A 25,284-nucleotide genomic window follows, 5' to 3' on the forward strand; every position below is an offset into this window, starting at 1 on the left:
CCGGTCTTCTATTTTAAAGTTCTATTTTGGCCCCTATATTAGTTTTTTTTTTTTAATTATTTTATTTTTACTTCCGTAAAATTTGGGGGAGGGGGCACAAAAGTACATTTCTGCTTAGGGCACCCATTTGGCCAGCAGCGGCCCTGGTTATAATTTATAATTTCTCAATGCCTAGTTCCTAACTCTTCACACAGTGAGCACAACAGCAGTCTATTTGAGCTAAATGTGGATAATTTTCAGTTGCATTGACACAAAACACATTCAACTACTACATTTTACACTCATTTTCTAGATGCATCAATTACAAAAACCTGCAGATGCATATACATCGATCTTGAGACATAGATTTTTGAATTGTGAATCGTTGATTTCAGCCAGTAATTGATTTAGAACACTAAGAAAACAAATAAATCACAATTTATTTAATGATTCAGTGCTTTAAAATATACACACAATAAACTACTAGAAGCATGAATTAATGGAGACCTTGAATAGCATTGTTCGTTTCCTCACATCTGTCCTACACGCGCTTCATTTACTGTTTTTTGAGCAGCCATGTAATCTCTCCTTAGTACTAGGCTACTCGTGGCCAGTACTGCTAGAAGTAGTTTTTACTTTTAAAATTACTAGTTTTACTTTTCTGTAGTTTTTTTAGTGGATCATACCACTTACATTACCTGAGCAGTTGCGCGTTCAGACAAAGCAAAACCAATGGGTGTCTAAAAGCATGCGCACAATTTCATTGAATGATAAATTACTTTTAACTTAATGTCATTAAACCGAAAGTACGAAGGGCACGGTTAAAATTACCACAGCATTAAAGGGATAGTTCACCCAAAAATGAAAATTGGATGTTTATCTGCTTACCCCCAGGGCATCCAAGATGTAGGTGATTTTGTTTCCTCAGAAAAACACAAACAAAGATTTTTATTGAAAACCGGTGCAGTCTGCCAGCCTTATCATGGACGTGGATGGGCACCAAACCTTTAAAAGTAAACAAAAACAAGCCCAGACAAATCCAAGTTCACCGCCATCTTGAATGTAGTCACGATAAGTCGAGTGACGAGCAGGAAGGAAACTACAACCTGATAAGTTGAAAACCTGATAAGTTCCTTCCTGCTCGTCACTCGACTTATCGTGACTACATTCAAGATTGTGGCGATCGCCTAACTTCTTGCAGTTACTGTCTGTATAAATCTTCTCGTAAATAAACTACCGGTTCTCAATGTCTCAATGTCTCGTTTTAAATGTCAGGGCCCTTGGAAGTCTACCAATGAAGTGTGGAGCTACTTTGTGCCTCGTAAATGGCATAAAACAGTGATTTATTTACATGACTACTTCGATGCCCCATTGACTCTCATTGACAACCTGTTGTGAGCATCGGCTAACTGACCCCAGATTTCCGACAGCAGTGGACAAGACGAGATGAGATATGCAAGGTACGTTCACACTCGGTATCATGATTCAATACACTTTAGGTCAATATCACACCGGAGTTCTCCTTTAATAATATAATAAATATTAAAGTTTTAAAAAGGGGAAATGTCTTCTGTATTGCCAACAGAATAAAAAGAAGCAAAGAAGGATCCTGATTGTAAATGGTTGTAAATGTGTTAATAATTACGGCATAGTCAAGTAATAATCTGGACTGTTTTTTTTTTTTTTTTTTTGACAATCACACACACACACTGAGCACAACAGTAGTCTATGTGAACCAAAACTGTGGAACATTTACCACTGCTTTGGCGCAAAATACATTCACTGACTACAGATTTCTAAGTACATATAATCTTTTCTCACTTAGACACAACCACTGCCAAAATTCTATACCGGACAATTTCCACGACTAAATACTCTTTTCGAAACTGTTAAACGTCTGAGGTTATGCATGTTAACATGGTTCCATGGTGAGGGGAACAAGACAATGTGTCCCTCCCTTGGTATCGTTTTCAAACCCTCTGACTTTCAAAATGGGTCGCCAAGATGATTTATTGAAAATGTATATGTATGTAACAAATGTCAAGACTCAGGGAAGAAAGCAAAAATAACTTTAACGACAAAATAAACATTTCCATGTTTTCCAACACGGATGGTCTAATGAAGCCTCTGTTACCATTTTTTTTCCACCAGCATGGATTGGGTGCTAGTTCAGATCCAGTTTGCGTAACTAAGCAGTATTATTTCAAAATGGAAGCTCAGTGCAATTAGTCCATTGATGTCTCAGCAAATAATGTTTACATATTGAGACAGAACAGCTGCCTCCCCCTAATTATTATCGACACAAGTTTACAAGTTAACTCTGTCATTGTGATAGACGGTTTGTGCTCCAAATATTAAAGACATCCCAAACAAGACAGTTTTGTATTTGTGTTTTAAACAATATTCTAGAACATTTTTAATTAAGAGATTTTTGTTGAAAAATGTTGGCTGTCAATTACAGCAAGCGGTAGAGAGTGTGGTGTGGCTGGAATGGAAATATCTTTACACTCTTAAAAATAAAGACCCCAAAGTTTTGTTTTTGCAGTGATGCCATAGAAGAACCATTTTTGATTCCCCAAAGAACCTTTCAGTGAATATTTCTTAAAAGAACGATTTTGAAAAACATTTGAAAAATCTAAAGAACCTTTTCTTCATTTGAAATGATCCATGGATGTTCAAGGTCACCATCAATGCCAAAAAAAAAACCTTTATTTTTAAGAGTGCACTTTCCCTGAAACTCTGAACTTTTATTTACTATAATTTAATGTGTTTACATCTGCTTTATTGGCTTCCAAAGTTCATCATACCTTACCTATCTTGCAAAAACGTACATCACTTCCCTCTGGCTAGAGTGATATTATATTTATTGTATTATACTACACAAATGTTGTAAATGTATACAACTTTTTTACTTCTGTTTTTAGTTTCACAAATGCAAATTTGTGTTTTTATGCAAAATAAAACCTCTGTTTGCTAGTTTCTGTATAGCTGTTAATATGATCTCTTCTATATTATTTGTCATGAAGACAGTTGGCTATGCTGGCTGAAATTAGCTATGCTTGTGTAAATTCATGAAGCACTTTCATTACCTTCACAAACAAACATAATATATGGAAATATGGAAATATAACACCCTCGAACAACAAACCATCTAAATTTTGTTTTATTTATTTATTAAGAAAAGAAATTTAACTTTTACCAAGGAGGATCTTTTGTTGGTTTCACATTAACATTCAGCATTATGACATGTGCTGAGAGACTGCTTTTTAGTGCTTACCGAAATTGCTGTTATTCTATTTCTAATTAATCTATCATACCTAATACAATATATAATAAACTGAACAATTTAATCACAAATCAGACTGAAGTGGTCTAAGCAGTTCTTGGGTCAACAACTCTCCATCTTTTTATATTTTCATTTTTAAAACTATTTTAACACTGAACTACTGTTACACAATAATCAGCAAGTGACTACAACTAAATAGTGGAAGGGTTATTCAAAAAGTGAAACCAGTGAGCTAGATTTTTTATTGTTTATTTTATTGATTTTTTGCCCCTCCTTGTTTGTATTTAAACACGTCTACATCACTGTAAATGAGCAGAAAGACGTGTCTTCTTCCAAATTGGTAAGGTAAATCAGCATAATATCTAAAATGGACCAACACGGTCTCACCCCTATTCGTCACATACTGCCGTTTGGTCATTTTCCCCTCACGTCCATAAGCTGACGTTGAGGGTACCCCCTCTTCGTCGCGTGGCACCGTAGAGGGTCATCCGATAGATTTGAATGCAAATCCCTCATCTTTGGATTTTGACGAAAGGGGGTTAGGCATCCAGATGAGAGCAGTTGCGTACAAATACCACGCAGAATCTTCTACGGCAATTACGTCACCAGCGAGGCTCAGTTCGACCAGTTCACCTGATACGTGGTGTACACCTTCAAGCAGGTAAGTGACCGCAACAATCTTTTCATTATTTTAATTATTTCACTGTTTCTGCATCACTTGCATGGGGTCATGTGTTAAAACGGAAGCTTAGTGGAACAGTTAGCGCGGCTGCTAAGTTAGCCTACGATTGAGATTAGCCGAAGCTAACTTCTAACTCGTGCAGTTTGAAATCGATACATAAATAAAACTGTTTTTAATCATATTCACGTGGCTGAAATCAGCTCTACAAATCAACCAGCCTAGTATCGCGTATCATGTAAAAAGTCCGCACATTTACCATATTTTTACCATAGTAACGTTCACTGTTGCTCGACAATGTCATGTAAATGCACACTAACCACTAGCTTACTATGGTTTTACCACTGTAACTGTAGTCTTACTGTGGTATTTGTAGTATAAGCACACTAACCACTAGCTTACTATGGTTTTACCACTGTAACTGTAGTCTTACTGTGGTATTTGTAGTATAAGCACACTAACCACTAGCTTACTATGGTTTTACCACTGTAACCGTAGTTTTACTGTGGTATTTGTAGTATAAGCACACTAACCACTAGCTTACTATGGTTTTACCACTGTAACTGTAGTTTTACTGTGGTATTTGTAGTATAAGCACACTAACCACTAGCTTACTATGGTTTTACCACTGTAACTGTAGTCTTACTGTGGTATTTGTAGTATAAGCACACTAACCACTAGCTTACTATGGTTTTACCACTGTAACTGTAGTCTTACTGTGGTATTTGTAGTATAAGCACACTAACCACTAGCTTACTATGGTTTTACCACTGTAACCGTAGTTTTACTGTGGTATTTGTAGTATAAGCACACTAACCACTAGCTTACTATGGTTTTACCACTGTAACCGTAGTTTTACTGTGGTATTTGTAGTATAAGCACACTAACCACAAAGCTTACTATGGTTTTACCACTGTAACCGTAGTTTTACTGTGGTATTTGTAGTATAAGCACACTAACCACTAGCTTACTATGGTTTTACCACTGTAACCGTAGTTTTACTGTGGTATTTGTAGTATAAGCACACTAACCACTAGCTTACTATGGTTTTACCACTGTAACAGTAGTTTTACTGTGGTATTTGTAGTATAAGCACACTAACCACAAAGCTTACTATGGTTTTACCACTGTAACTGTAGTCTTACTGTGGTATTTGTAGTATAAGCACACTAACCACTAGCTTACTATGGTTTTACCACTGTAACCGTAGTTTTACTGTGGTATTTGTAGTATAAGCACACTAACCACTAGCTTACTATGGTTTTACCACTGTAACCGTAGTTTTACTGTGGTATTTGTAGTATAAGCACACTAACCACAAAGCTTATAATGGTTTTACCACTGTAACCGTAGTTTTACTGTGGTATTTGTAGTATAAGCACACTAACCACAAAGCTTACTATGGTTTTACCACTGTAACCGTAGTTTTACTGTGGTATTTGTAGTATAAGCACACTAACCACAAAGCTTACTATGGTTTTACCACTGTAACTGTAGTTTTACTGTGGTATTTGTAGGATATGCACACTAACCACAAAGCTTACTATGGTTTTTTGATTTTACGGTATACTATTTGTAAAGCACAGTAACCACAATGCTTACCACACTTTAAAAAGTTTTTGTGAAGTAATTGTAATTCAGTATTTTTTTTTTCTGTCTTGCAGTTATGTCAGATCACCTACTCCAGGAGCTCTTTTAAGTAGGGATGCACCGATCCGTATCGGCCGATCACTTGCGCGTTTTGTCAGTAAAGCCGGTTCTGTAATCAGCGGTAAATGCCATCAGGTGCGTGATTTCACGTTGAGCCGTATATACTACACACAGCTGTTGTTCACTGACGAGCTGCGCACATTCACACTGATAATGAACATTGATTTGCGCAGCTCGTCGGTAAACAACGGCTGTGTGTAGTATATACGGCTCAACGTGAAATCATGCACCTGATGGCATTTACCGCTGATTACAGAACCGGCTTTACTGACAAAACGCGCAAGCATGATCGGCCGATTCGTATCGGTGCATCCCTACTTTTAAGAAGCCATCTCTGGTAAAAGCCATCACTGTATGAACTGTAATCCATAATTAATCTACACATAGTTTTGCTCTCTCTCTTTCTGTGATTTATCATGACATTTTTAAAATCTCATAATTTTGACCAATTCTGTCAGAAAGCTGCTAGAATTAACAGGGAACTTGAACTCAAAGCTCCCAATGCTGATCTTGAAGAAGCTGTCAAAGAGGCTAAACAAGTCCTTCAATGATTCAATCTTTCACAGTAATGTTGAAGACATTTAGCCATAACTGATTTGCTTTAATCAACGCATCCTTATTTTAGGTGTTAATAATAACTTTCCTTACAGTCCTTCCTCTCAAATATTTTGGTCACAGATTTTGTTTAGCACATTGTCTCAACATGTGTGTATTTCTCTTTGTTTCAGGGTAAAGGGAAGACCAAAGGAAGGCCTGTCATGGGATTTGAATTGGGCCATGTTGTGCATTTATGGAAAAGACCAAAAGCAAAGGCAAACATTCCAATGGTATGTCAATGTTGGTCTGAGCACCTTGACTGAACTGTACTCAGTGATGGGCAAGCTACTTGGAAAATGTAGTGAGCTAAGCTAACAGTTACTCTTCATTAAATGAAGCTTAACTACACTAAAGCTACAGCCTTGGGTAATGTAGCAAGCTAAGCTACAGCATCATGGCAAAAGAAGTTCACTACATCTAAGCTATTTTTTAAAATTTCATTTTTCTATTGAACCAACATCATACCAAGTCAATGCTCTCTCAGTGATCAATTAAATTGTCAGTCATACAGGCATACAAGTTCAGTTTAATGGTTTATTTAACCACTCTTCCAAACCAATTTGGCAAAAAAAAAAAAAATCTGTATCATGTACAGGCCTGGATTTATCTCATATTTTGGGGGGTTGAATTCTTTCTTGAAAAAAATAAAAACAAAAAAGCAATGGCACCAGTTTCACAATATTAAACGAATAAAACGGGGAAAACACACAATTTGTAAATAAAATAATTGTATACATATTATTAACATAGTCTATATATGAATGGGTGTTCGTCAACTGACTGCATGTCGTCAGAGTTTACAGTGTTGACAGCTTCGTAAAAAACAGTCTAATGGAAGCGCTGTAGATTTGTTGTATATAGCTACTAAAATATGACAGACCGCACAAAAACAGCACTCTAATTTACTGCCGTGTTTGAACAAAGATAGTGATTGATTTCATGAATACAGGAGCCTGTTTTTTTTAATTGTCAGAATCTATAGTGCATAACAAATACAAAAATAAAAACAAATCACAAACTTTTGCAGTCAAGACTGTGAATAAAAGACAAGTGTGGAATGTAAGTCAGATTTGGCCCAGACCCTGTTACTATCTGGGAAGCAAAGCTAAATTCTATTGTAAATTTGTTAACTGACAGTAAGAATATATAACCGAGTCAAGCGGCTATTTTCGTTTGCAGAAGGTAAAACACATTAACGTAAATTGTAAGTCTTTGAGAGGAAAAATTAAACCGACAGGTCACAGCGGCAAGGCCTATAAGTCACATTTTATTATATTCTGAAATAAACAGGCCTACAGCATAATGTTATGACATTATTTCCCTCACTCCACAACAAATCCTTTAACTTTAATCTTATTCAGAACAGAACAATGATGAAATAAATACATAAATAAATTTGCCTAAACAATCCAAAACAAATTAAATGTGAAACTGAAAGTAGTTGGGCTTATGTAGACTACCTCTCTTGCCACAAATACAACTGTTTCCATATCTGCAATGTATTTGAAGCAAAATTATTATGCATTGGGTAAGCTTTGTACTTCATGCACGTCGATGGAAAATATCATGATGAGCAAAAATGTGCCACGGGACCGGTGGTCATGCTGAACTGCACGTAATACACACTATTTAAATTGACTAATGTAACTTTTGGGTGACTGTTTTATGTTTCAAATGTGTGCGCGTAGACACCAGCGCGATCAAACAGCTGAATATCATATTCTGTCATGTTGGTCATAGTAAAGGCATAATTCACTACTGCAAAGTCCAAAGCAGTTTGAAGTATTAAGAATATTAGCAAAGATTATTATAATTCGTTTAGACGAATGGAACCTGGTCGTTTTATGTTTGTTTGTTTGTTTGTTTTTACTAACGAACCGAAACATTTTGCCTTTCGCCATGAATTTAGCAAAAAAATATCGACAACAAAAGTCTCGACAACAAGTGTTAGACTAAGACACACTTTTCTCATCTCCTCGAATGCAAAAAAAACATTAGCCTTTATAAATACAGTGCTGTGTTATAAATACAGAAAACATGTACTTTCAATCAACACTTCTTTATTTACCTCAAGTCTGCAAACACGCTGAGATGCTTCAAACTGCGCGCTGCACGCATTTCATTGACGAGAGAGGCGGGACTCGGGAGGAATAAGGTTTGACTGACAGTTTAATGAGCCAATGGCGTCACGAGGTTTAGTGGAGGTGGCGCCACTTACTGACCCAGGATCAGTGATCCGTAGCAGTTATATTTCCGAGCTTAAAGTATAGAACAATATATAGCTTGTAGCTTTTGTTGACGCTACCGCGTTACTTGATCAAAATAATAGCTTAGCTACTGAAAAGCTATTTGATTCAGAAAACAGCGACGCTACCACCACGCTACTGAGAAATGTAGTTAAGCTAGTAGCGTCACTACTTGTAGCGACGCTACTGCCCAACACTGACTGTACTGTAGTTAAATTGTGCAGCATCTTTACATACCCTACAGCCCCATCAGAAAGAACAACCAACAAAGTGTCATGTCGAAATATTAATAACTAATACAATTTACCAAGCCTTGCATGTCTACTGATTTTTATTTTATTTTTTTCTCTTCTAGTCAACACTCACTCCTATCTCTAACTTGTCATGTGAGAAATCAGACCTTCAGTTAATTTGGCCAAATCAGATCACTTAAAGCTGTTCACACCAAGAGCAAGAATTATAATGACTAACACACTAACAGAAAATAACATTTTTTTTTTTTATTATTATAAGCGTGTGCTGCAGTTATGTTGTCTGCATTTAAATGCTCAGGCTATTTATAGTGTGGTGGATTTTGATTGGCTGTCAATGTTTTGGAATCTGGAAAAATCTGTTCTGAAAGAGATTCCAACCATATTGTTTCTGTGTCATTTTATGTCAAATAGCTGTGGTGTGGACTCATCCTTGGTGTGAAGAGGCCTTTAAACTGCTTACAACAAAACCATCAGCAGGTAATTATATTTCATTTTAGTTTGCTGTTAAATAATTTTTTTTTTCTAATGCTGCTTTCTTCTCATTTTGTTAAACTTACACAATTCTGCCTATTTCTCTTCATCTTATTTCTTTACTCCCTCACTTAACACATTATTTTGTGCTCTGTTGAAAAATAGAAGCTTAGAGTTTGCAAGATGGCCTTTTCTCAGACTCTGAATAGAAATGTATACAGATGAACTCAGGAGCCTGCTAGAGTTGCCAGGGAACTTGAGCTTGAAGTATATAATTATAACTGCTTAATTTATATGTTTAAACAACAATAATAATTAAAAATTGGGTCAATAAATATTGTATTGTTTTAAAGCTGAAGACCAAAAAATGCAAAGAAAATCAGTCCTAGCAAGCCAGTCCTGATGAATGAGGAATGAACATGGTCTTCTTGTGCCCAAACACAGAGCTGAAAAGTTGCACATTTCCACTGGTATGTATGTATGTATGTATGTATGTATGTATGTATGTATGTATGTATGTATGTATGCATGCAATACATCAAGCAATGTGGGGCAGCCGTGGCCTAATGGTTAGAGAGTTGGACTTGTAATCCAAAGGTTGCAGGTTCGATTCTCAGGTCCGGCAGGGATTGTAGGTGGGGGGAGTGAATGTACAGCACTCTCTCCACCCTCAATACCACGGCTGAGGTGAGTCCCTTGAGCAAGGCACCGATCCCCCAACTGCTCCCCGGGCGCCCACTGCTCCGGGTGTGTGTTCACGGTGTGTGTGTGTTCACTACTGTGTGTGTGCACTTGGATGGGTTAAATGCAGAGCACAAATTCCTAGTATGGGTCACCATACTTGGCCTCACCTCACTTCCTTTCCTTTCCTTCCTTTTCCTTCAATGTAGTTACATGGGCTAGGGTTATATGGGGTATAGCAATTGATGTTAATCTCTCAAAAGACAGCAGTTACCATTTTCACATGCACTTCTTTTTTTTTATAGCTCCTAGAATTGGCAAATCAACTGTGCTATCATCTCCAATTCCATTATCTGGAATTTGGGCAGGATTGGCCAAATATGGTGAGTACTGACACCTGCACCTATTCATCAACACTATTTCTCTGGAAATATTGTTGACTTATTGTTTTGTCTGTTTGTTTGAAGGAGGATGAAGGCAGTTGACGATATCAATTCAATGGCCACCAGATGCATCATTGCAGCCTGAAACCACCAGTTAACTGCGATGAAGACTGCATTCCTGAACAACTCTACTGTGACAGCTCAGATGTTACGGTCCATAAAAGTAAACTTCACTGTTTACTCAGTTGTTTCAACTGAACAACTGCAAAATAGTTGTGAAGGGATCCTTTTGGCCCATATCTCCAACAAGAATCAATGGTAAGTCCAATGCAACAATTAAAAATAAAAATATATATTGTTTATTGATTTACAACACCCTAAATACATGTTATGTCCCTCCAGGATATTTACATCAGTTGGTGTGTGAGGAAAGCACAGAGGACCATCAGAGACTCCAGCCACCAGAGCCATGGATTACTCTCATCGTTACCATCAGGCAGAAGTTATTGCAGAACCTGCACCAGCAGACACATTTTTCCACTGGCAATTAGACTGCACTGAACTTGTACCAGAAACAATACACAGCACATCAAGCTCATATGCACTGCTCTCTATCAGTTGCACTGTCTGGACTCTAACTCACTATTATTCTGCACCATGACATTCTGTTTGCACTAATTCATTCCACACTGCGCTGCAAAGGTATGCGTACTGTGATTATTGTTTTAATTTCATGATCTCTGTATAGCATACTATTTACCATATTGTTCTCTACCTGTATTGAGTCCCTTATATGTGTGTGTTGCCTATATATTGAACATTTGTTGTCTTTACTGTCATGCTGCAGTTTGCACAAAAAAAATGTCACCGCCTGTACACTTGTGATCATGGTATTGTGAAAATAAAGTGATATGATTTGAATTGGTCACATGTCTTTTGTCCGTCAGTTGTACTGTAGTGTGATGAATAACAACCGAAATTGTTCATGACATGGAAGGGGATTATTAAGATAGGGATATGGATAAGCAAGAGGAAGAAAACCAAGAGAGCTCTGATGATGAGCAGGAAACTGAATGTGATTCTATGATGCTGAAGACATTTAACCATGCATGCATTTGGGAGGCTTCATCTGGTTAAAATAACATGGTTTTAACATAACACATTTTTATTTCTCTTGAATATCATTTGTCTTAATATGTTACTGTATCTGTCTTAGTGATGTATTGCACAAAGTATTGGATAATAACGTATGGTAAATATTTTTTATTAGGAATGGTGTTTGGTAAATACACCATTTAGTTTAGTTAACAATACACATAATTACCATGAGTGTTTTAATTAAGATGTGACATTTGGTCATATTAATGACCTTCATTACATGAAGGGAAGGCTGAAAGATTCATTAGAAGAGACTGCAACTATATTGCTACAGGCACTTTATGCACAGCTGAGGGTGATGGACCAGGGAAAGATCAACACAAATCCTGTACTGTATAATAAATAAGATGAGCATGCACATTACTGATGTTTTGCAAAGATGGACAAAGGACAAAGATGAGGAATATTTGACAAAGATACAAATGATGTCTTTTATATTATGATCCTTTGCATTGAATGAATTGTATGGCTTTTGCATAAACCACACTGTCTGTACCTTTTCTTACTGAATGACACACTGACATTGTGTAATAGTACAAAGAAGTGTCACAATATGTATTGGTTGTTTAAACTGGTGTCTTAATTTCCTGTCATCACTGTGTTCTTGCTCCTGATCTAATTAAATAAATGGAGCGCAATTCAAATAGGAAATGTCTATTCTTATTCTAAGATAACTATGACTTGCAACTTACATATTGGCAAATTGTTGAAAAGACAATCTAAAAAATGTGACTCAGCACAGTGTGTTGTCCATGATGAGAATAGATTTGTGTGTTTTTACTGCCCTTCCATCTCCAGGGGCCCAGTAGAGTCCCATGGAAGAGCAAAAAAATGAACATTTCAAATGGCTGTAAATCAGTGTCTGATTATAATGTCAAAGAGAAAATTGGCAGGACAACTACTTATGCTATGTTAATTACATAATGTTGGACACAGTTTTCAAACATACATGGAAATGTGGTATAAAGGTGTTTTAAAAAGTGATCTTAGTAAAAAACAAATTTCAGCCTGCCTCTTAAATATGTCATAGATATTTACACAATGAACATGTTTAGATAAACCTTTGTTCAAAAAAGATTGCATTTTCCACTATTTTAATATTAAACATTTTAAACTACATTACCCACAAACCTCTTCCATTCTATCTATAGAACACGAAAAAATGGCGCTGTTATTTGTAGTTTAAGATCTGCTTAGGGTTAGGGTTAGGATCTCTGTAAATTAGGAAGTTCTCACAACATAGCAACACTTCGTTGTTAACTGAAGGTATTACTGATGTAATAAGAGCAACACGGACTTTGCAACATTAAGCGTTGTTTTTCATTTGGATTAAAAGATAGTCCAATCACAGCGAGTTCCAAATGGCAACCCAATTGAACAGTCGTCTCACTTACTTGTCCACATATGGTCATTTATAACAGGTTCTTCCGGGTTCTTGTGGCAAATACAAATATTCAGTTAAATATTTATTTGTCCCCACTCAACATAAAACTGGAACAACAGATTGGATAGTTTGGTTAACTTGATGCAGCAATAGATTTGATTACTGGGATAATTTTTATTTTTTTAAATAAGGGCATAATGGTTCCCATTAAAATTATCAAATTATGTTCACACTAATATAAATGTATGTACAATATTTAAACTCAAAACTTAGATATAAATTGCTGTGAACAATAATTCAAAATATTTAATTTGCTTTCAAAACAAAAAAACATGCACCTCTAATGATTATTTTAACATGAAGCTTTTTCCTACTGTTTAATTTAGCTTTTGTAACATTTACAGTGTATTAAGGGTAAACAATTAATCACTTCTGCTTCCTGGAAATGGACCTTACAAAATTGCAATTCTTAGACCTGACAGATGAACTATAAGAATAAAATAATGAATCACACATTTTGTAGTCATTTCCCAATGTTTATTGACATCAAACTTTTCACAGATAAACAGTGCCCAGAACAGCATTCTCTCTCTCCAGTTTGTGCCATTACGAAAGAAAGAAAAAAGACAAAACAAGTAGTTGATTGTATTTGAAATGCATTTGCATAGAGGTAATTAAAAAATAGGCAATAGAAAACCCCTTAAAAAGATTGTCTAATATTCAAAAATAAAAAGAGAATTTGTTTACAGAAAACGTTAAGATGCCAGATAATATTCAATGCTTATGTTTAACAAACTAATAGGCCAAAAAAAATGATTAGAACAATACTTCAATATTTTACAATTATTACCTTTAAAAATATATCTCTCCTGTAATTGTTGTTTGCTTCTATTGTGACTAAATGCAAGACAAATTATTGGTTAATAACAATTAAAATATAAATATAAATATAAAGATAAAGATAAAGATAAAGATAAAGATAAAGATAAAGATACGTTATTTTCATTGTAGTTATACAACGAAATTTGTTTGGTAGCTCAAAAAGACCAGCAGCAATAAAACAAGAAAGCAGCACAGATAAACATATTAAACATAGTAAAATTATGAAATAAATAAATGTATAAAATAAATAAAATAAAAAGCCACTTAGTATAGTAAAAGACAAATAAATTTAAGGAATAGAAATGCAACAGTATTTACAGTGTGCTAGTTAAGTACAAATATGAATGTCCCATAAAATATTATTATTATTTAACTTTCTCCTCTACAGTCAACACTCCCATCTCTACTGTGGTCACTCCTGTCACTATCACTGTATATGTATATACATAAGTAGTCTGTGAGAAATCCTGCAAGACAGGAAGAAAGAGAATTTATCACATGATGAACAACAAAAACATTGACAACAGATGGCAGATGACTGTAGCGTGTAAACAGAACGCTATCGTCCGTTGGTGTGGATGCTAAAATAGTTCTTATTGTTGTTCTTGCTCTTGGTATGAACCGCTTTAAGCAATCTGATTTGGCCAAATTTACCAATGATCTGATTTGTGACAAGATAAACTAGCATTTCCAGACTTGTGCTTCTTAGACAGATGTGTTAAATAAAAATCAACATAAAAAAAGGCTCTGAGCCTCTGAGGTGTGGGCAGATATCATGTACTGTTAGAACAGGAAGAGGCAGTGCCAATTTGTAAAGGTTAATATAGAGAGAATACAATGGACTTAATATGAACTGGATTGGTATAAACACTCTGACTACTTACAATGGACACAATTAACATGAGAGTTGAGGCAATGGCCAATGACAGAAGTAAAAGTGAAAAATCTGAGAATTTTGTTTGAGTACACTTGTACAATATCATATATATATTGATATATGATATTGCAGTACAGTTCAGTCAAGGTGCTCAGACCAACATTGACATACCATTGGAATGTTTGCCTTTGCTTTTGGTCTTTTCCATAAATGCACAACATGGCCCAATTCAAATCCCATGACAGGCCTTCCTTTGGTCTTCCCTTTACCCTGAAACAAAGAGAAATACACACATGTTGAGACAATGTGCTAAACAAAATCTGTGACCAAAATATTTGAGAGGAAGGACTGTAAGGAAAGTCATTATTAACACCTAAAATAAGGATGCGTTGATTAAAGCAGATCAGTTATGGCTAAATGTCTTCAACATTACTGTGAAAGATTGAATCATTGAAGGACTTGTTTAGCCTCTTTGACAGCTTCTTCAAGATCAGCATTGGGAGCTTTGAGTTCAAGTTCCCTGTTAATTCTAGCAGCTTTCTGACAGAATTGGTCAAAATTATGAGATTTTAAAAATGTCATGATAAATCACAGAAAGAGAGAGAGCAAAACTATGTGTAGATTAATTATGGATTACAGTTCATACAGTGATGGCTTTTACCAGAGATGGCTTCTTAAAAGTAGGGATGCACCGATACGAATCGGCCGATCATGCTTGCGCGTTTTGTCAGTAAAGCCGGTTCTGTAATCAGCGGTAAATGCCATCAGGTGCGTGATTTCACGTTGAGCCGTATATACTACACACAGCCGTTGTTTACCGACGAGCTGCGCAAATCAATGTTCATTATCAGTGTGAATGTGCGCAGCTCGTCAGTGAACAACGGCTGTGTGTAGTATATACGGCTCAACGTGAAATCACGCACCTGATGGCATTTACCGCTGATTACAGAACCGGCTTTACTGACAAAACGCGCAAGTGATCGGCCGATACGGATCGGTGCATCCCTACTTAAAAGAGCTCCTGGAGTAGGTGATCTGACATAACTGCAAGACAGAAAAAAAAAATACTGAATTACAATTACTTCACAAAAACTTTTTAAAGTGTGGTAAGCATTGTGGTTACTGTGCTTTACAAATAGTATACCGTAAAATCAAAAAACCATAGTAAGCTTTGTGGTTAGTGTGCATATCCTACAAATACCACAGTAAAACTACAGTTACAGTGGTAAAACCATAGTAAGCTTTGTGGTTAGTGTGCTTATACTACAAATACCACAGTAAAACTACAGTTACAGTGGTAAAACCATAGTAAGCTTTGTGGTTAGTGTGCTTATACTACAAATACCACAGTAAAACTACAGTTACAGTGGTAAAACCATAGTAAGCTTTGTGGTTAGTGTGCTTATACTACAAATACCACAGTACAACTACAGTTACAGTGGTAAAACCATAGTAAGCTTTGTGGTTAGTGTGCTTATACTACAAATACCACAGTAAAACTACAGTTACAGTGGTAAAACCATAGTAAGCTAGTGGTTAGTGTGCATATCCTACAAATACCACAGTAAAACTACAGTTACAGTGGTAAAACCATAGTAAGCTTTGTGGTTAGTGTGCTTATACTACAAATACCACAGTAAAACTACAGTTACAGTGGTAAAACCATAGTAAGCTTTGTGGTTAGTGTGCTTATACTACAAATACCACAGTAAAACTACAGTTACAGTGGTAAAACCATAGTAAGCTAGTGGTTAGTGTGCTTATACTACAAATACCACAGTAAAACTACAGTTACAGTGGTAAAACCATAGTAAGCTAGTGGTTAGTGTGCTTATACTACAAATACCACAGTAAAACTACGGTTACAGTGGTAAAACCATAGTAAGCTAGTGGTTAGTGTGCTTATACTACAAATACCACAGTAAGACTACAGTTACAGTGGTAAAACCATAGTAAGCTAGTGGTTAGTGTGCTTATACTACAAATACCACAGTAAGACTACAGTTACAGTGGTAAAACCATAGTAAGCTAGTGGTTAGTGTGCATTTACATGACATTGTCGAGCAACAGTGAACGTTACTATGGTAAAAATATGGTAAATGTGCGGACTTTTTACATGATACGCGATACTAGGCTGGTTGATTTGTAGAGCTGATTTCAGCCACGTGAATATGATTAAAAACAGTTTTATTTATGTATCGATTTCAAACTGCACGAGTTAGAAGTTAGCTTCGGCTAATCTCAATCGTAGGCTAACTTAGCAGCCGCGCTAACTGTTCCACTAAGCTTCCGTTTTAACACATGACCCCATGCAAGTGATGCAGAAACAGTGAAATAATTAAAATAATGAAAAGATTGTTGCGGTCACTTACCTGCTTGAAGGTGTACACCACGTATCAGGTGAACTGGTCGAACTGAGCCTCGCTGGTGACGTAATTGCCGTAGAAGATTCTGCGTGGTATTTGTACGCAACTGCTCTCATCTGGATGCCTAACCCCCTTTCGTCAAAATCCAAAGATGAGGGATTTGCATTCAAATCTATCGGATGACCCTCTACGGTGCCACGCGACGAAGAGGGGGTACCCTCAACGTCAGCTTATGGACGTGAGGGGAAAATGACCAAACGGCAGTATGTGACGAATAGGGGTGAGACCGTGTTGAATGGACAGGGAAGTTGTTCTGGAGGCGCTGTCTGCACTACTTGAAACGAATGTGAAGCCTTACAATGCATTCAATGAAAATTTTAATGAGCTCAACTTGGGTGAGCTCAATATACTCAACTTTCTGCAAATAGCTTTAGGCAAAGCTCTTCTCGATCTATCTTATACACCTTCGCATCAAGTGTTAAGGTCAGGTTTCAACACGGATGTGCGTCAGGATATGTTAGTGGACATGGATGAGTTCTTCGAACCACGCTTTGATTATGATTTCACAAGAACAAGAGACAACTCTATTTGCATGCGGGGTAATGAGTCGTACAAACGTCCTTATGGATGGTACCGTATTGCTCTTAAGGTCCTGAACAAGTATCCTGATGGAAACGACTGGCTGGGTACGAATGGATGGAGGAGTCACTCAGTGGTTGGTGAGTGGCCTGTCTCCTATCATGGAACCAGCATTGAGGGTGCTACAGGTATCGTCAAATCCCATTACAGACCAGGTCCTAGAGAACAGTACGGGAGAGGAATCTATTCATCAAATGACGTTGATCATGCTTCTAGCTACAGCAAGGTATTTACATCCAAAAAGAATGGGAAGAGATACAGAGTCCTGATGCAGAACAGGATCAATCCAGTGATGAGGAAAATGTGCAACCAACATTGGCTGATTGAGATTCCTGAAGGCACCTCTCCTGCGAGAGAGAAGGAGATTGTGGAGAGGTCCATTCGTCCTTATGGGATTCTGCTGAAAGAGGTGTGAGAGAAGAATCAATAGCAGCTGACCGCCTCCATTTTTTTTTCATGTAATCATCATGATGTTTGTTATTGTTGTTGATTTCAAAATGCTGTACAAGAATCATTATTTGCTACTGAAACTGTAATTGGATTTATTTTACTTATTTTTTACTTCAAGGGGTAATACTTGACTGAGCAGGGTAATACTCAGTTATTTAAAATCACAACCAGAAAAATATAATATACATTATTAGCACGTGATGTAACATGTTATGGATAAATCTGAATGTCTTTCTTGTTGATTGTTGACAGACTCACAAAAATTGCTTTTGCAGTCTTTTATGTTTAACTACATTCAAATTATGATGTTAGTCTAGTTTTCTTGATTTAATATACATCTAAAATATCTATGTAATCATTTAATGATATTAGTATTCATAGTATACTGCAGATGTATATGATTAAAGCATTGATTTCTAAACACAAATTGTAAAACATACTTTATTTGCTACAGTGTACTTTGGACACACTTGCTGTTTGTGCCATCTTTATACCATTTAACTGTTTGTTTAATGAAATATGGTTTCTTTCTACACATTAACACAAATAAATAAAGATGAACAAATGTGTGTTTTATCTCAGAATTAATTTTACTTGTTTAGACAGGAATTCAGCATCGCTGTTACAATTCAAATCTTTGGCAATCATATGGAAAGCAACATTTATGAAAGCTTTAAATTAAATTAGGATATAGAACACATCAGATGGCAGGTAAGCTTTAGAAAATGAGAGGCAGCAAGAAATAGAAGCAAATAAAAAAGTTTTATTTATTGACCGCAAGAAATAGAATAATAAGAGAAAAGTAGAAGAAAAACCCTTTAGATAGTATGCAATAGAACTCCCCAAATAAATTCACGAAAGGAGCCCAAATGTTGCTAAATCAAAGAGCTAAATAATGCAAAACCCTTCTAATGAAAGAAATATTTTAAATCTAGTATAAAATAATAAAAATAAAAACATCTTCAGCATGTCATTCACATTTAACTAAACTACTCCAACTACAATCAGAACTTACAGCAGATGGCAACATTGAACTTAAACATTGAATAAGCTAAAAAAAAAAAAAAAAATACTGTAAAAAAAAAAATATATAAATAAAAAAAAATGGATACATATCACGCTTAATTGAAACAACAATAACAAAACTACATACAAGGGTGCAGAAGGAAGACATTCAAGAAGGGGCATCACAACAAATAAAACCAATAAAAATCTGGTGGATGTCAGGGTTGCACGTGCAGGACTTACGAGACGGGAGACGAGATAACAAACGGGATATTTAATATAAATCTTCAGGTTGACAAGCAGGAACATCCACACACGAAGAAACATCAAAACAATATAAAGACCGACAGTGTTCTGAACAGAAAGACAGACTTATAAAGGGTGACTGGATAATTAAGCACAGGTGACACAGATGATCAATAATGACACACAGGTGACGGGGATGAGGGCTAAACCAACTAAGACAAAATGACAGGGGAAGACAAGATGAACAGACAGGACTGTGACATTACACCCCCCCCCCTCCGAAAAGGCGCGTCCTCGCGCCGTGGGAAACAACAAAAAACAGGAGCAGGGCGAAAAAACAGTTTATGTGGGGGGAGGCTTTGGCGGAGGACGGCACCCCTGGAGGGGGACAACAAACAGAGTCCAAGGGGGCGAAGAAGGTGGGAGGAGCCAGGGAGGAAACAGGAGGGACCCGGAGCAGGAGGCACAGAGCAAGACCCAGGCCACAGCCATGAAGATCCACTGTGGAGCCGACGGAGGGAGGAGCCATGGTGGAGGACGGGCTGACGACTCCAGGGGTCCGACCGACAGAGGCAGAGCAGGTGGAGGATGAGCCCGAGGCGGAGACGGAGAGCCGAAGATCCTGGGCGACACCGAGGATCCGGAGGGCCAAGGCGGAGCCAGAGGCTCTGGTGACCAAGGCGGAGGCGGAGATCCGGAGGGCCGCGGTGGAGCCGGAGCGACAGAGGACTGAGGTGGAGCCGGGGGGAGGGAGGAGCCCAACGGAGCCGATGGGACAGAGCGACGAGGCGTAGCCAGAGGAGTAGAGTCCGTAGGCGATGGCGGGACGACAACCGACCAAGGCGGAGCCGGAGGGACGAGGAAGCCCGGTGGGCTGGTGGGCCGACGGGCGAGGCTGAAGATGAGGGAGCTGAGAGCCGTGGTGGAGCCGCAGGGTCGGAGGGCCGAGGCGGAGTTCTGGACGGAACCAGCGGAGATTCAGGACGGCTGGACGGAACCAGCGGAGATTCAGGACGGCTGGACGGAACCAGCGGAGATTCAGGACGGCTGGACGGAACCAGCGGAGATTCAGGACGGCTGGACGGAACCAGCGGAGATTCAGGACGGCTGGACGGAACCAGCGGAGATTCAGGACGGCTGGACGGAACCAGCGGAGACTCAGGATGGCTGGACGGAACCAGCGGGGATTCAGGATGGCTGGACGGAACCAGCGGGGATCCAGGCTTAGGCAGAAGAGGGCGGGTGGGTGGGAAGTTCAGGCAGGCCAGTGTTTCTGAGAAAAAGTCTATTAGGTCCCCAGAGTGTAGCTCATGCTCACCCCCAGTGGTGGTGCAGTGGGCAGGGCTCTCTACCGCCCTCTCTTGCTCCACGCAGCACTCCACCGTCGCAGATGTAGAGGTCGGCTCACGCTCTTGGTCGGAGGTTTTGAACCCATTGGCACTCCATATTGTGGTCGCTCCGGGCTCAGGCTCTCCGTCCGCGGTGATGATTTCGGGCTCATACTCTGCATGTCGGGGTGATGGTTGGCTGGGCTCTGGGTCTGGAGTGGGGCTGACGTCCTCTTCGACGATGCCGACAGTCCATGACGATCCACAGGACGCCAGCACCCACTCAACGTAATCGGCGAAGCTCTCTCGAGGACCTTCCCCGGACAGCTGCGCTTTCGTGGCGATGTTGAGTCCTGCACGGTAGAACGTGCACAGGCAGCTGTCCGGGTAATGCGTCTGTGGTGCGAGGTACACAAAGTCCTTTGTGTGGTCCTCGAGAGAGCGGTTCCCCTGCTCCAGGAGGATGATGAGGACGGCAGGGATATCCATGAAGGAAAAAAAAAAAAAACTAAACTCAGAACAAACCGGAAAATAAAGCAGGGAAACACGCCGTGAAACTGTTTGGGTCGGTCTTTCTGTCAGGGTTGCACGTGCAGGACTTACGAGACGGGACACGAGATAACAAACAAACGGGATATTTAATATAAATCTTCAGGTTGACAAGCAGGAACAGGCAGGAACATCGACACACGAAGAAACATCAAAACAATATAAAGACCGACAGTGTTCTGAACAGAAAGACAGACTTATAAAGGGTGACTGGATAATTAAGCACAGGTGACACAGATGATCAATAATGACACACAGGTGACGGGGATGAGGGCTAAACCAACTAAGACAAAATGACAGGGGAAGACAAGATGAACAGACAGGACTATGACAGTGGAAGATACAGTAACAACAATGAATATACAAACACTAGGGGTGTGACGAGAAGTTGGAACTTAGCAGACAAATATTAATGTCGTTTTATAACAGTTTTAGTGGGAGCTAAGGTAAACAACAACACAGCCCTTACAAAAATTAACCATGTTTTCACTAAAAAACAAAAACCATGTTTACTATTGTTAAAACATGGTAACCACAAATTAACAATGGTCTTGCTACACTTTATACTGTAGTTTCACCATGGCATTTAGTAAAACTCCGGTTATACAAATGGTAATCAATCTGCCAAAAAACATGGTTACTACTATACTTTTACCATAGGCATAAGGACAAAACATGACCCATGATAATGCAAAAACATGTTCAGTATTAGAATTTCAATAAAGATATAGCCTATTCAAGATATAGCTATTATTATAGGCTAATTTTGACATTTAAGCAATATAGCACATTGTCCTAATGCAATACTTACATTTTTGTAAAATAAATGTATACTAAGTCCAAATTACAATGAGGTGGTTGTTTTGCAACAAGGTGGTAGACATGTTGAGGAAAAAAGTGAGAGGTACAAGAAAAATCAGTGAAAACAGGCACACATGAAAGACAGAGAAAGGCCAGAAAAATTAAGAGACTAAAAAGGTAAATGGAAGTTCAAGAGATAACCTTTAATTATTTTGCGTGGCACCAGTCTAAGGATTTAAACTTTTGTGATAATGATGATGGCCATACAAAAAAATATTGTTGTCCGTGGTTTCAGAATTTGTTGTGAGTTTATGGGATGGCCTGGATGAGTATGAGATTTCCCAGCTTAAAATTTTGTCCCAGTCCGGCCCTGATTGAGACACTGGCTCCTTCATTTTTTATTTATTTTTTTATTTTGTTAAAATTTAGACTTAAGCAATAAACATTCTGTCAGAACCACTAGTAAATAATTTTGTTTAGATTTCTAATCGATTTTTTCTTCAGAATCGTGATCTCCAGTTTATAAAAGAAATTATCCAGAATCATGCAGCATTAGTTTACATGTTTATTACTGCATATAATTCATGAAAATATAAGTTTAATTTCATAAAGTAGAAGTTCATATCAAAATGCACCTAAATATTTTTTGCACTTTGTGTTTTTTTTTTTTTTTTTGTTGAATAAAATACTATTTTCCCCTATATATTTCATCATTGAGGATTTCTTTAAAAAAAATAAAAAATCTTGTCTCGTCTCGTTCTCGTGAACCCAATCTCGCGTCTCGTCTTGTCTCGTGAGGTAAGTGTCTCGTCACACCCCTAACAACACACATCTGATTGTAACAATAATGACATGTCAATGCTGAGAGATTGCTCTTAGTGGTTATCTCAGCTCAGCCATATACCACTACTAGAAATGAAGACTTAAAGGGATAGTTCACCCAAAAATGAATATTACACCATGATTAATTCACTCTCAAGCCATCCTAAAGGTGTACATGACTTTCTTCTTTCAGATAAATACAATCAGAGTTATATTAATAAATGCCCTGGCTCTTCCAAGCTTTATAATGGAAGTGAATGGCTGTTAAGTTTTTGAAGTCCAATAAAGTGCATTCATCCATCATAACCACCATGGGAGGTTAATAATGGCCTTCTAAAGCAAACCAATGCATTTGTTTAAGAAAAAAAAATCCATATAAATCATAATAAATCAACAATTATGTGAGGGCTTATGCGAGGACTCAACAGTCATGCAAATTCGCCTGAGGTTTCTGACATTCTTTTGGATTCTTCTCATCTTTTCACAATATTATGTGTGGGAGTTGATAAAAGACCTACATTCTTTGTGATTTTCTATTAAGAAATGTTTTTTTTATTTGTGTGACACTTTTGTCATGAATTTTGGCACAGAGTGATCAGACATGATCCAACTTCGCTTGCAGGATTGAAATGCTCTATTTCTATTTCACGTGCTTACTGTGAACTGTTTCAAAACAGTTTCATTTGGATTTAGAGTGTTTTGCTGCCATGGAAATCAAAATTTGGTTATATTTAGAAAATCAAATTAAAAGTTGACCACTGAAAACAATGACACCGGAGCGTACGCTATACAGCTACATCCTACTTTATCTGCTGAAACACAACTTTCTCGTAAATGCGCATACAACAGTTAGTGGAAGCTAGAGATGACAGATTATAAAGTTTTAAATATGGACATTTTCCTTACACAAACACATAGTCACCTCAGAATGCCTTTATGAACCCCCTGGAGCCGTGTGGAGAATACTATATGACAGATGGATTTACTTTATTTGACTTCAATCTTTCATTTTTGGGTGAATTATCCCTTTAACCTTTGAACTAAACTGCTTAACTCCTCATTAAGGGAAATATATACATTTCCCATAAACCACAGGCCATTCAGCTGCTCATTTTGAAAATAAAAATGAAACTTGTGTTATCTATATTGCAGTTAGTTTATGATATCCATGCCCATTCTTACTTATACTCTTTTGCTGTTTGCAGTAATCAAACAAAACCTTTTATTTTATGCTGACAATAAAAATAATCTAAAAATAACACTAAAATTAAAATGAAATTTGGCGTGTCCAGTGAAGAATGACTTTGTTACAGCATTAGATATAAAACTGAGGATGAAGCATTAAACAGCAGAAATGTTTATGATGGCTTGGCTGAAATTGTTTTTTTGTTGTATTAAAAAAAACGTTTTGGTCTAAATGTTTATTTTATTTGATGACTCTACTATCAATGTATTAATGTAATACATTGATAGTACACTCTTCTTACAATCTCCTCCATAGTTTGGTAACTGTAGTGGGTTTCTTAGTCATAACTTTGTTGCCAAGGATTTTCCAGAGATTTTCAGTTGGGTTTAGATACACTAAATATACACTAAAGCGAAAGTGACATGATGCATAGGCAGGCACAAAAATATATATGAGGAAAACGCTCTACATTATACAACCTGATTATGTGCACTTTGAACAGGTGGTCATCTAAGTATTTCCTTAAAGCTGATATAAACATAACACTCTTGCAAACTGTGAACATACAGAAATCTCTCTTGAATCAATTCTGAGATTAGTTTTTTTTTTTTTTTTTTTTTTTTTACAGCAGATGGCACTGTGTGCATTAGAAACACCTGTACTCTGCTTGCTTCCAGTGTCTTATACACACACCTTTTGAACTTACAATTATAATTCATAAAGTTTAAAAGGTTGAAGCGAATTACAAGAGTGTTCACAGTGGGCTGTTTACATTAATTTGATGAAATGTTTGCTTTTTTGTTAAATTTTTGTTTGTTTTTTTGTGCTTTTGTGTATTTACATTTTTGGTTATATGTAGCTGTATTAACCTAAATTGATTTAATATTTTCTATTTTGTATTGAATAAATCCATTGATTTGAAATCCTTTTGACTAATGTACATTTTTGACGATATACACATTAGTTATGTAGTGACAGCATCAATTGCATCAAATGCATAATAACTGCTTTCCCCAAAGACTTATTTTAAGTTATAGTAGCTAAAAAGTATTTAAAGTGAAACAGAAGTATATATGTATAGACCAGGGGTACATCCTGTTCCTGGAGGATCCTTTAAGAGAGTGCTTCTAATTTCAGCTGGTGGTCTGTATAAAAGACACCAGGAAGCCAGTAATCTTGCTGATTGATAGGGGATCAAATACTTAAGAAATACTTTTGAAATGCGTTTTTTTCTGGATTTTTTTGTTGCTGTTGTTATTCTGACTCTCACTGTTAAAATAAACCTACCATTAAAGTTGTAGACTG

The 25,284-nt window shown here is 37.4% G+C and overlaps 1 protein-coding gene and 1 long non-coding RNA gene across 2 annotated transcripts; both read left to right on the forward strand.

Moving 5' to 3' along the window:
• Nucleotides 1-3,588: 3,588 nt before the first annotated feature.
• LOC141347452 (uncharacterized) lies at nucleotides 3,589-18,365 on the forward strand. Its single transcript, XM_073852472.1, has 2 exons — nucleotides 3,589-3,645; nucleotides 17,262-18,365. Exons 1-2 carry the CDS (start codon nucleotides 3,633-3,635, stop codon nucleotides 18,005-18,007), a joined length of 759 nt encoding a protein of 252 aa, XP_073708573.1. The 5' UTR covers nucleotides 3,589-3,632; the 3' UTR covers nucleotides 18,008-18,365.
• LOC141346419 (uncharacterized) lies at nucleotides 10,433-11,207 on the forward strand. The gene is made up of 2 exons (XR_012357212.1): nucleotides 10,433-10,604; nucleotides 10,689-11,207. It is a non-coding gene; the product is annotated as an uncharacterized lncRNA (long non-coding RNA).
• Nucleotides 18,366-25,284: the final 6,919 nt, after the last annotated feature.

The sequence above is a fragment of the Garra rufa genome, chromosome 12 (assembly GCF_049309525.1).
Source record: "Garra rufa chromosome 12, GarRuf1.0, whole genome shotgun sequence".
NCBI lineage: Eukaryota > Metazoa > Chordata > Actinopteri > Cypriniformes > Cyprinidae > Garra > Garra rufa.